Here is a 12,712-nt window from a genome sequence, read left to right as displayed (position 1 = left end):
TTTCCATCCATTTTCCCATTTTGCGCAAAGTTGAAATGAACTTCCAGAAAATGGACAAAAGAAATTTGATTTTGTCTCTTCAGACAACAGGAAAAACATTTTGTGAAAACTGGTGTTTCCACTTTCACAGTTTTTTAATGCACAGATTGAAAAAAATATGCATAAATTCAGGTGGATGGAAACACACTCTATAGAGACCAAACTTAAACAAGGGTCAAACGGAGGTTAAATTTAAGTGTGGTCAGTTTGGTTCACACAGAGCTGAGTTTGACCAGCCCTCTGACCGAGTCCTCGTGCAGAGCGTCCTGACTGGCAGGATCGTAGAGGGTGGCGGGGCTGGGGACAGGTGGGTGGAGGTGCAGGTGGGCGGGGCAAGGCAGGGCGCCCTGCGGCGTGGTGCATGGTGTCTCCTCTGGACTGACGAGGTGATGGTGGTGGTGATGGTGGTGATGGTGGAGGTGGTGGTGGCAGTGAGAGTCGGCAGCAGCGTCCCTCATGGTCAAGACGTCTCCCCCGCAGGATGGCAGGGACTGCTGGGTGGGGGCCAGGTAGGCACAGGGGCCCCCTAGGGTGGTGGTCTTTCCTGGCAGAGGTGCCAATACCACAGGGTCGCTGTGGAGCAGAGGGGTGGCTGCTGCCTGGAGGACAAACTTGGTGCTCTGGATACACTGATCCTGATCACACTGAGACAGAGAGCAGAGGTTTGAGGAATTTGTCTCTTCTGATTCTGTGTTTTTTATCAGCTGCAAAATGGAAAGCACATTCCCCTTTACATTTCAGAGGGAAATATTCTACTTTTTACTCCACACCACTCCACGGTACTTCACAATAATCTGTGCTTCAGCTACTAGTTCCTTTTCAGATGAAGACTTTTAAAAACAAAACATAAAGAGTTTATAAAATATCTTATAACTTAAACTACCTAACTAACTAAACAGTATTAACAAGTCATTATTTGAACAAAAATTCCAAACATTTCATTGTTACAGATTCTCAAATGTGAAGATTTGCTGCTTTTCCTTTTATCGTTCTAATTCATTTATGACACTCCTGAGGTTTGGACAGTTGGTTGGACAAAACAAACATTGTTAGGGTGTCACTTTGAATTCGAAAAACCATTTTCTGAAATTTAATAAACCATACAATCATTCAATTATTCCACTGAGAAAATAATCAGGTTCTTAAATCATGATGAAAATAATCCTTACTTGCAGTCTGATATAAAATTGTTATAAATTATAAAATAAAATTTACAAGGCATTTATCCATATACATATGGGTATAGACGACCAGTGTGTCATCGTTAAGCCTTTTTTAAGATCTTTTGTCACTTAGCTATTCACTGTAACAGAAATTTTGACCAGGGGTGCCCAAATATTTGCATGCCGCTGTGTAAATGTTGGAATTTGTAACATGACTGGTTTTATCATATATAGAACTAGTCATGTTGAAGATTTCATGTGTGAAAGGAGTAAACTGTAATTTGCTGAATTAAGCAAAGCACAAATGATTGTAAATGATTTGTTTTTCTCTTCAGAGAAGCTGTGCATCTTTTTCCCTCCATGTCCTGATGATTTATATAATCTATCACGTCAGTATTGATCAACTGTCACTCTGGTGTACAGAGCCAGAGGTGGTGTGGTCCTCCACCTACCTTGTGACTGTGGAGCTGAGTGGAGGCGTAGCTGCTGCCACTGGTCCCGTTAGACTGGGAGGTGGTCTGAGGCGTGTCAGACCGGATCAGACCTCTCCTGTCAATCAAACTGGGACACAGGGAGATGTTGAGTCAGTTTACAGCAAAACTGTACCTCTGTAATTCAATTCAAATTCAAGCTTTATTGGTAAGACGTTCTGATAAAACACATTTTGCCAAAGTGTATTTTGTTTTCTTCGTCTATGCATTACATTTGCCGTCTCTTTTATGCAGACGATATGCTGATGTGCACAGCGGTGAAGCCATGAGCAGAATTACATGTCTGCACACTTTCTTCAACTAAACTCTGACAAAACTGAAACTGTTATCACTTCCTGCATCTACATGTTCAGCCAGCTCTTTGTTAGTAAGGTCATTCAGTCCTGTGTGGTTCAGTTTTTAGTTTAACTGATACAGATTTCTGTGATTTTATTTCTTCTCCATTGGATTACTGCAATTAAAGCCTCTTCACTGAGTTTCTCAATTTATAATGAGCCATTAGCAAAAGCTAGCCAGTCATATGCAATTATAAATGTTAATAAATCATTCATAAAATACTCCATCAGGTCTTCAGTTGTAAATGTTAATAATCAGTTTATACATGGATTGTGGCCCAGATGTGCTGCAGCTGTTCAGAAGATAGAAAAAAAGAAACAGTGTCTGTAAAACCTAGCAACCCAAAACTTGTTCTTATTAATGACTTATAAGTGATTTATGAAGCTGTAGTATATGATTTGTAAATTAGTAATACATCATATCAAGCCTTTGTGAATGGCATCTTATCACTTTTCTGTCTGTTTATTTGTCTATTTTTGTATTTAGTTTTCTGACAAACTAACACACCACCACCACCTCCTTTTAAAATGACTTTTTATTTGGGGAGATACAGGGGCTTGAGCAGGTGGGCAATGGATGTTCAAAAGTTAAATATCATATAGAAATAATAAGAAAAATTAAGCATTGCTGTTCCTTTGCTACTTGAGCTGAAAAAAAGCATGTGTTTGCAGATGGATGGCAGCAGGTGAAGCCAACATGTTAATAAGCTGTCAACACACACACACACACACACACACACACACACACACACACACACACACACACACACACCCACGCACACACAGACTGTGTAATGAATCAGTCTCCATATGTTCAGCCCTGGAAGAAGAAAAAACATCTCCTCCACCTTCTTCCTCTGCTAACACATGTTCTTATTTTGAAAATTCATCCCTCTACGATCCTTCCCTCAGGCAGCTTGCTCTCTGTCATCCATCATCCTTCATATATTTATTTTAATCTGTGCAGACTCCTCCGTCTCACCAATGATTTCATGTCAGCCTCCATCACACAATCTATCAATCAATCAATCAATCAATAATCAAACCATCTTTTTCCTCTGGTTACGACATTGGCACACAGCCAATCATCAGCACAAGCCTCAGGTGCACAGGGAGTGGACAAAATATCAGTATCATGATCTTAATAAGAATAATCTTAGTGTCAATACTTTATTATCGCCGTAAGTATGTGGACACCCAGGGGTTAGATTGGGAATGGTGAGGGGGGGGGGGCCCTTGGGGTGGGGTGGTTTCCACAGACTACAGAACTGTGGACAGTTTTCATAGGGACTACTTCTTCAGTAGAAAGTAGTTCCAGTGAAAACTATAGACACTGTGGTTGAATTGTCTAAGTGAGTGGTTTCCAGCCTTTTTCAACTCACGACCCACTTGAAAATCTCCAAAATGTTGGCAGCCCACATTAAACCCTGTAAAAATACAGAGGCCAAATGATGCCTTCTCCGAGAACTTTTTATTTTTAATGGTAACGATCGAACATTCAGGACTGAACTGAAAGCAGGAGAAACTCAATTTATCTTTTGTGTTTGACGGGGGAAGGTCACTTGTTGATTCATCATCTGTCTCTCGACTCTCTTTCCTTTTAATTCCTCCTGTTGCCAACCAGCTATCCATTTTGATACTTGTTTTTTCCCATGATGTAATCCTTTAATCAAACTGAGAGAACAAAACAAGTACAAGATGTGGTCCGGCAAACAACATAAAAGTTCCTGTCACAGCGATAAGCCTAAATTTGAGAAAAAGAACATGACTTTTTAAATATTTTGAATGTTTTTAAAGATGATTTTGTTTTAAAAATGTTATTTGTACATACAAATATGTATATATTCTTTCTATAAATAGATTCACCAAAATTGTACTGTATAGCAAATGATTTGTCGGTCCATTTGCAGTACCTTTGCAGGCCACAGGTTGGCAACCACTGGTCTAAATGTCATTTTGTTTAGACCTGAACCACAAATTAAATTCATTCACCTCCATTGTATCGGTGAAATATCACAGAGCTATCTCAAATTAAATCTATCTCTCTACATGGCTTTTTAAAAATTTTATTTACTCATTTATGTATTTGTAATTTGGGTGAAGCAACCCTTTAAATGGCATGCAGTGTATATTATAACTAAGAATGTATGGTAATATTTCCCAAATCCACTCCTCTTTTAATTATGCTTTGCTCCCATTAAATTTCAGACCAGCTGAGTGAAACAGTTCAAGCCAGCTACTCTGAGAAAGCAGTAAGGACAGAGGGGAAAGTGTCTGCAGATGGATCACACAGTTTATCCCAAATGCTGTAATGATGATATATGACAGAAGAAGTCTGTGGATGGAAACATAAAAACTGATGAGGAGGAGGCCGATATTATTCCTCTCTCTCAAAGATGAACTGCAGCGATTCATCCTGAGACTCTCTTTTTGATTAATTTTGCAGCTCAGTTCGTCGGCAGCGAAGGGGGACGGCGAGAAACTGTCTGAGAGGATGAGGAGGGAAAAGAAGAGTGTAATTATTTCAAGCAAGGTCTCAGCTGAAAACCGTCCTCATTAAACACAGAAACACACCGTCAGCTCAGGGAGGAGGAGGAGGAAGAGGAGGAAGAGAAAAAAATGAAGTAGATATGATGGAAGGTGTGAGGCGAGCTGTTTTCATAAAGTTTCAATATTTTTGTAATTGGTTGTCCAGTGGCTGAAGCTGAAGGAATAGGGAATAGAAGTGTTTACACACTTTACATTGATAGTACTGAGTTTAGTCCTGAGTTTGATCCTGAGTTAAGTACTGAGTTTAGTCCTGACAGTCCCAAGTTTGGTCCTGATTTTGGTCATGAGTTTAGTCTTGAGTTTAGCCCTGAGTTTAGTCCTGATAGTCCTGAGTTTAGTCCTGAGTTTGGTTCTGAGAAACTCAACTGGTTAATTCCTGATAGTCCTCAATCCTAAATTTAGTCCTGATAATCCTAAACTTAGTCCTAAATTCAATCCTGAGTTTGAATCTGACAGTCCTGAGTTTAGTCCTGATCATCCTGAGTTTAGTCCTGATTGTCCTGACTTTGAATCTGATAGTCCTGAGTTTGGTCCTTTGGTCTTGGATTTGGTTCTGAGTTTAGTCCTGATAGTCCTGAGTTTAGTCCTGATAGTCCTAGGTTTAGCCCTGACTTTAGTCCTGAATTTATTCCTGATCATCCTGACTTTAGTCCTGATCGTCCTGCATTTGAATCTGATAGTCCTGAGTTTAGTCCTGATCATCCTGAGTTTAGTCCTGATCATCCTGAGTTTAGTCCTGATCATCCTGAGTTTAGTCCTGATCATCCTGAGTTTAGTCCTGATCATCCTGAGTTTAGTCCTGATCATCCTGAGTTTAGTCCTGATCATCCTGAGTTTAGTCCTGATCATCCTGAGTTTAGTCCTGATCATCCTGAGTTTAGTCCTGATCATCCTGAGTTTGAATCTGATAGTCCTGAGTTTAGTCCTGATAGTCCTAGGTTTAGCCCTGTATTTAGTCCTGATCATCCTGAGTTTATTCCTGATCATCCTGAGTTTAGTCCTGATAGTCCTGGGTTTAGTCCTAACTTTAGTCCTGATCGTCCTGACTTTAGTTCTGATACTACTGGGTTTAGTCCTGATAGTCCTGGGTTTAGTCCTGACTTTAGTCCTGATCATCCTGAGTTTAGTCCTGATCATCATGAGTTTAGTCCTGATCGTCCTGAGTTTGAATCTGATAGTCCTGAGTTTAGTTCTGATCATCCTGAGTTTAGTCCTGATCATCCTGAGTTTGAATCTGATAGTCCTGGGTTTAGTCCTGAGTTTGGTCCTTTGGTCCTGGATTTGGTTCTGAGTTTAGTCCTGATAGTCCTGAGTTTAGTCCTGAGTTTGGTCCTGAGTTTAGTCCTGATAGTCCTAGGTTTAGCTCTGACTTTAGTCCTGATCATCCTGAATTCCTTCCTGATCATCCTGAGTTTAGTCCTGATAGTCCTAGGTTTAGCTCTGACTTTAGTCCTGATCATCCTGAGTTTAGTCCTGATTGTCCTGAGTTTGGTGCAGCAGAGGATGATACTGACCTGGGAGGCAAAGGTCCACATAGAGCAGCACAGCAGTTGGTCAAGATGTTTCCATAGCTGTAGGGGTTGTAGTTATCCTTACTTCGCTTGGTGGACCATGACCCTTTAATCTGAACCAGGACCAGACCAGGACCAGACCAGGACAGAAACACAGACATGAATGTTGGTCCAGTTAATAAACACAAATATGACCAGGTCAAAAACAGTCATTGGTAACCATTCTGAAATCAGACTAGTCCCCCTCCTCCTGGAGGGAGGGACCTCCCGTTGGTCGTCGGACCACAGTTTAAGGCTTTTTATACTCACATCTTCGTTGGTGGTCTGGTTGGAGCTGATCAGGTAGGTGTGGAACCCCGACAGACCAACAATCGACCAGACGGAGAAGAAACACACCACCACCTCCAGGACGGTGCAGAACAGAGTCAAGGACAAGACGTCATGTTTGGACTGTCATCACACATCTTTATGACTGGGATTTGAGAGACATGTGGTTAAAAGTTTGTGCTCAACAAAAACAAAGTAGATGATGCAAATTTTATTCCCTGAATGGTTAAAGTCTGAGCAGCAGAAGAGAAGATATCCTGACTTTTAGTCCAAAAACACAGGAGCCTACATTTATCTTTGTCTTTAATTAGAGCCTCCATGCCTGGCAAACAGCCATGTCTTTCAAACTCCACACCAAGTTTGTAACACTTCAAGTCCTAACTCTGGTTATTTTCTGCTACAGAGCCAAAGAAAACATCACACATCGGTTTCCACAGGCTGTACAGGATTAACTAAGACAAATAAACTGAATATCACACATGTAAAATGAGCGGGTTGACCCTTTATCACTATGTCCTTTTAATTGGTGAGCACAAATGAATCATTCAAGAGCAGAAAATAATCATTTGTGCACATAAATTATTTTAAAAATGTGATTTACTGATTTGTGTGCACAAATTGTTAATGTTTTACTCCATGACACCTGCCGGGTACATAAAATCCACTATAAGCAGGATTTGAACATTTCCAACTTTACTGTTTTACTTGTTGCAGTAGTATCAAAAAAGACAGTTTTAAACCTTCTAGAGATCCTGACCACCAATACTAATACATTTTATATTTGCGCATTGAATATATGCTACTCACTAAGAAAAAAATGATTAATTTTGAATGACAATTCTTCTTTAGATTTCGCAACCTGGCAGAAAAGAACATGGTAGCACCTTATTTTCCATGTTCCATATTTTCCAGGTAATTTCCTAAAAACTTTCCTCATAATTTCCTAAAAACAAGCGGCCATTTATCACTTTATTACTTGAATATTTCCAAGAAAGGCTGATGTGCTTTGCTACTGATTATAAAAGGAAACTGAGAAAGTTATTAAGTACCCGCTCGTTAATTTGAGTTTTTGAGAAAATAACAGGAAATGATGCAAAAGGTAGGTGAAAAATAGCACAAATGAACTGATGCCAATATCCAGCAAAGCTGTAGTTTCTCTTATAGTTCGGCTTCGTTGCAAATATCTTTGTATTTAACAACCGATTAGCAGCAATTTTTTGGGAAATTAAGAGCAAAGTTTCCAGGAATACAGGATCCGTAAAATAATGCGTTGCTAAGAAAATTGCTAACAGGAAATTCTAAATTTTTTATTTTGTCTTTGATTGTTCCTTTGCTTCATTTGACCTTATTCTCATTTGTTACATACAGTGTGAACAGTTCCAGGAAAACTGAGGCAAATGAGCCGGGACCACAGCTGATAACTTGTATCTACAGTAGAAACATATAGAAAACAGTAGAAACAGAGCAGAGGGAAGAAGCTGGTGGAGTTGGGTGTAAATGTGTGTATGGCTCTCAGAGTGTGTGGCACGGCTAATGTTTGACCTTGGCAATGCATTATGGGACTTCATTGACCTGTGGTTGGTGTTAGAGCTATTGATTTATCAGAAACACACACACACACACACACACACACACACACACACACACACACACACACACACACACACACACACACACCTTTTTCAAACTCACACCCACTTGAAAATCTCAAAATGTTTGGCAGCCCACATTAAACCTGTAAAATACAGAGGCAAATGATGCCTTCTCTTTTTATTTTTTAATGGTAACGATCGAACATTCAGGACTGAACTGAAAGCAGGAGAAACTTCAATTTATCTTTTGTGTTTGACGGAGGTCCACTTGTTGATTCATCATCTGTTCTCGACTCTCTTCCTTTTAATTCCTCCTGTTGCCAACAGCTATCCATTTTGATACTGTTTTTTCCCATGATGTAATCCTTTAATCAAAACTGAGAGAACAAACAAGTACAAGATGTGGTCGGCAAACACATTAAAGTTCCTGTCACAGCGATAAGCCTAATTGAGAAAAAGAACATGACCTTTTAAATATTTTAATGTTTTTAAAGATGATTTTGTTTAAAAATGTTATTTGTACATACAAATATGTATATATTCTTTTCTATAAATAGATTACCAAAATTGTACTGTATAGCAAATGATTTGTCGGTCCATTTGCAGTACCTTTGGAGGCCACAGGTTGGCAACACTGGTCTAAATGTCATTTTTTTAGACCTGAACCACAAAATTAAATTCATTTCACCTCCATTGTATGGTGAAATATCACAGAGCTATCTCAAATTAAATCTATCTCTCTACATGGCTTTTAAAAATTTTATTTACTCATTTTATGTATTCTGTAATTTGGGTGAAAGCAACCCTTTAAATGGCATGCAGTGTATATTAAACTAGAATGTCATGGTAATATTTCCCAAATCCATCTCCTTTAATTATGCTTTGTCCCATTAAATTTCAGACCAGCTGAGTGAACAGTTCAAGCAGTACTCTGAAAAAGCAGTAAGGACAGAGGGGAAAGTGTCTGCAGATGGATCACACAGTATCCAAATGCCTGTAATGATGATATATGAGAAGAAGTTGTGGATGGAAACATAAAACTGATTGAGAGGAGGCCGATATTATTCCTCTCTTCAAAGGATGAGATGGCAGCGAGTTCATCCTGAGACTCTCTTTTTTGATTAATTTTTGCAGCTCAGTTCGTCCGCAGCGAAGGGGGACGGCGAGAAAACTTGCTGAGAGGATGAGGAGGGAAAGAAGAGTGTAATTATTTTCAAGCAGGTCTCAGCTGAAAACCGCGTCCTCATTAAACACAGAAAACACACCGTCAGCTCAGGGAAGGGAGGAGGAAGAGGAGGAAGGAGAAAAAATGAAGTAGATATGATGGGAAGGTGTGAGGCGAGCTGTTTTCATAAAGTTTCAATATTTTTGTAATTGGTTGTCCAGTGGCTGAGCTGAAGGAATATGGGAATAGAATGTTTACACACTTTACATTGATTAGTACTTGAGTTTAGTCCTGATTTGATCCTGAGTTAAGTACTAGTTTAGTCCTGACAGTCCCAAGTTTGGTCCTGATTTTGTCATGAGTTTAGTCTTGAGTTTACCTGAGTTAGTCCTGATAGTCCTGAGTTTAGTCCTGAGTTTTGGTTCTGAGAAACTCAACTTGGTTAATTCCTGATAGTCCTCAAGCCTAAATTTTAGTCCTGATAATCCTAAACTTAGTCCTAAATTCAATCCTGAGTTTGAATCTTGACAGTCCTGAGTTTTAGTCCTGATCATCCTGAGTTTAGTCTGATTTAGTCCTGAGATTTTTGAAATGATAAAGTCCTTGAGGTTTGGTCCTTCTTGGTCTGGATTTGGTTCTGAGTTTAGTCCTGATAGTCCTGAGTTTAGCCTGATAGTCCTAGTTTAGCCCTGACTTTAGTCCTGAATTTATTCCTTGATGCATCGACTTTAGTCCTGATCGTCCTGCATATTTGAATCTGATAGTCCTGAGTTTAGTCTCTGATTCATCCTAGAGTTTAGTCCTGTCATCCTGAGTTTAGTCTGAATTCATCTGAGTTTGATGCTGATGTACTGAGTTTAGTCCTGAGTTTGGTCCTTTGGTCCTGGATTTGTTCTGAGTTAGTCTGAAGTCCTGGTTTGGTCCTGAGTTTATCCTGATAGTCCTAGGGTTTAGCCTGTATTTAGTCCTGATCATCCTGAGTTTATTCCTGATCATCCTGAGTTTAGTCTGATAGTCCTGGGTTTAGTCCTACTAGTCTGTAGTCCTGACGTTTAGGTTCTGATACTACTGGTTTAGTCCGTGTAGTCCCTGGGTTTAGTTCCTGATTTAGTCCTGATCTTGAGTTTAGTCCTTGATCATCATGAGTTTAGTCCTGATCGACCTGAGTTTGAAAATCTATAGTCCTGAGTTAAGTTATGGATCATCCTGACAGTTATTAGTCCTGGATCAAATTACCTTGTAGTTATGAATCTGATAGTCCTGGTGTTAGATCCTGATGGTATGATATTGGTCTGATTGGTCCTGGAATAGCGCTTAGGTTACCTGAGTTGTACCTGACTTTAGTTCCTAGACGTTGTAGTCCTAAGAGTATAAAATTAAGATACACATGGTATTAGTACCTTCTAGTTTGCTCATAGTTTGATCCTGATCATCCTGAATTCCTTCCTGATCTCCTGAGTTTAGGCCTGAGTAGTCCTAGGGTTTAGCTCTGACTTTACGTCATGACATCCTGAGTTTAAGTCCTGATATGTCCTGAGTTTTGGATGCAAGAGGATGATACTGACCTGGGAGGCAAAGGTTCACATAGAGCAGCACAGCAGCTTGTCAAATGTTTCCATAAGCTAGTAGGGGTTGTAGTTATCCTTACTTGCTGTGGTGGACCATGACCTTTATAATCTGAACCAGGACCACGACCAGGACCAGACCAGGAACAGAAACACAGACTGAATGCGTTGGGTCCAGTTTTAAACACAAACTATGACCAGGTCAAAAAACAGTCATTGGTAACCATTCTGAAATCAGACTAGTCCCCTCCTCCTGGGAACTCCCGCCTGTGGTCGTACGACCACAGTTTAAGGCTTTTGTATCACTCCACATCTTCGTTGGTGGTCTGGTTGGAGCTGATCAGGTAGGTGTGGAACCCCGACAGAGCAACAAACTCGACCAGACGGAGAAGAAACACACACCACCATCCAGGACGGTGCAGAACAGAGTCAAGGCAGACGTCATGCTTTGGACTGGGTCATACACATCTTTATGACTGGGATTTGAGAGACATGTGGTTAAAAGTTTGTGCTCAACAAAACAAAGTAGATGATGCAAATTTTATTCCTGAAATGTTAAGTCCTGAGGCAGCAGAAGAGAAGATATCCTGACTTTTAGTCCAAAAACACAGGAGCCTACATTTATCTTTGTCTTAATTAAGAGCCTCCACTGCTGGCAAACAGCCATGTGTCTTTCAAACTCCACACCAAGTTTGTAACCTTTCAAGTCCTAACTCTTTATGGTTATTTTCTGCTACAGAGCCAAAGAAAACTCACACATCGGTTTCACAGGCTGCTTACAGTGATTACTAAGACAAATAACATGAATATCACACATTAAATGAGCGGGTTGAACCCTTTATCACTATGTCTTTTAATTGGTGAGCACAAATGAATCATTCAAGAGCAGAAAATAATCATTTGTTCACATAAATAATTTTAAAAATGTGATTTATGATTTGTGTGCACAATTGTTAATGTCTTAACTCCATGAACACCTGCCGGGTACATAAAATCCACTATAAGCAGGATCACAACTTTACTGTGTTTTACTTGTTGCAGTAGTATCAAAAAGACAGTTTAACTTCTAGAGGATCCTGACCACCAACTACTAATACATTTATATTTGCCGCGATTGAATATATGCTACTCACTAAGAAAAAAATGATTATTTGAATGACAATTCTTCTTTAGATTTCGCAACCTGCAGAAAAGAACATGGTTAGCACCTTATTTTCCATGTGCCATATTTTCAGGTAATTTCCTAAAAACTTTCCTCATAATTTCCTAAAAACAAGCGGCCATTTATCACTTTATTACTTGAATATTTCCAAGAAAGGCTGATGTGCTTTGCTACTGATTATAAAAAGGAAACTGAGAAAGTTATTAAGTACCCGCCGTCGTTATTTGAGTTTTTGAGAAAAACAGAAATGATGCCAAGGTGGATGAAAAATAGCCAAATGAACTGATGCCAATATCCAGCAAAGCTGTAGTTTCTCTTATTAGTTCCGGCTTGTTGCAAATATCTTGTTGTAATTTAACAACCGATTAGCAGCAATTTTTTGGGAAATTAAGAGCTAAGTTTCCAGGAATACAGGATCCGTAAAATAATGCGTTGCTAAGAAAATTGCTAACAGGAAATTCCTAAATTTTTATTTTGTCTTTTGATTGTTCCTTTGCTTCATTTGACTTATCTCATTTGTTACATACAGTGTGAACAGTTCCAGGAAAACTGAGGCAAATGAGCCGGACCACAGCTGATAACTTGTATCTACAGTAGAAAACATATAGAAAACAGTAGAAACAGAGCAGAGGAAGAAGCTGGTGGAGTTGGTGTAAATGTGTATGGTCTCAGAATGTGTGGCAACGGCTAATGTTTGACCTTGGCAATGCATTATGGGACTTCATTGACCTGGTTGGTGGTTAGAGCTATTGATTTATCAGAACACACACACACACACACACACACACACATCAACAACACCACACACACAA

The 12,712-nt window shown here is 39.6% G+C and overlaps 1 protein-coding gene across 1 annotated transcript in view; it reads right to left on the bottom strand.

Moving 5' to 3' along the window:
- Window positions 1-251: 251 nt before the first annotated feature.
- LOC111236296 (probable palmitoyltransferase ZDHHC14) overlaps window positions 252-12,712 on the bottom strand; it is a 22,483-nt gene continuing 10,022 nt past the window's right edge. Inside the window, exons 6-9 of the mRNA XM_022764979.1 lie at window positions 6,399-6,505; window positions 6,093-6,202; window positions 1,655-1,763; window positions 252-683 (exon numbers count right to left, since the gene is read on the bottom strand). Of these exons, the coding sequence (XP_022620700.1) occupies window positions 252-683; window positions 1,655-1,763; window positions 6,093-6,202; window positions 6,399-6,505 (758 nt within the window). The remainder of the gene's footprint in view (window positions 684-1,654; window positions 1,764-6,092; window positions 6,203-6,398; window positions 6,506-12,712) is intronic.

This window comes from Seriola dumerili, unplaced genomic scaffold (genome assembly GCF_002260705.1).
Source record: "Seriola dumerili isolate Sdu_G_001 unplaced genomic scaffold, Sdu_1.0 BDQW01000025.1, whole genome shotgun sequence".
NCBI classification, from domain to species: Eukaryota; Metazoa; Chordata; class Actinopteri; order Carangiformes; family Carangidae; genus Seriola; species Seriola dumerili.
Note: the sequence above shows the minus strand (reverse complement) of the source record. Positions and strands in the feature narration are given on the sequence as shown.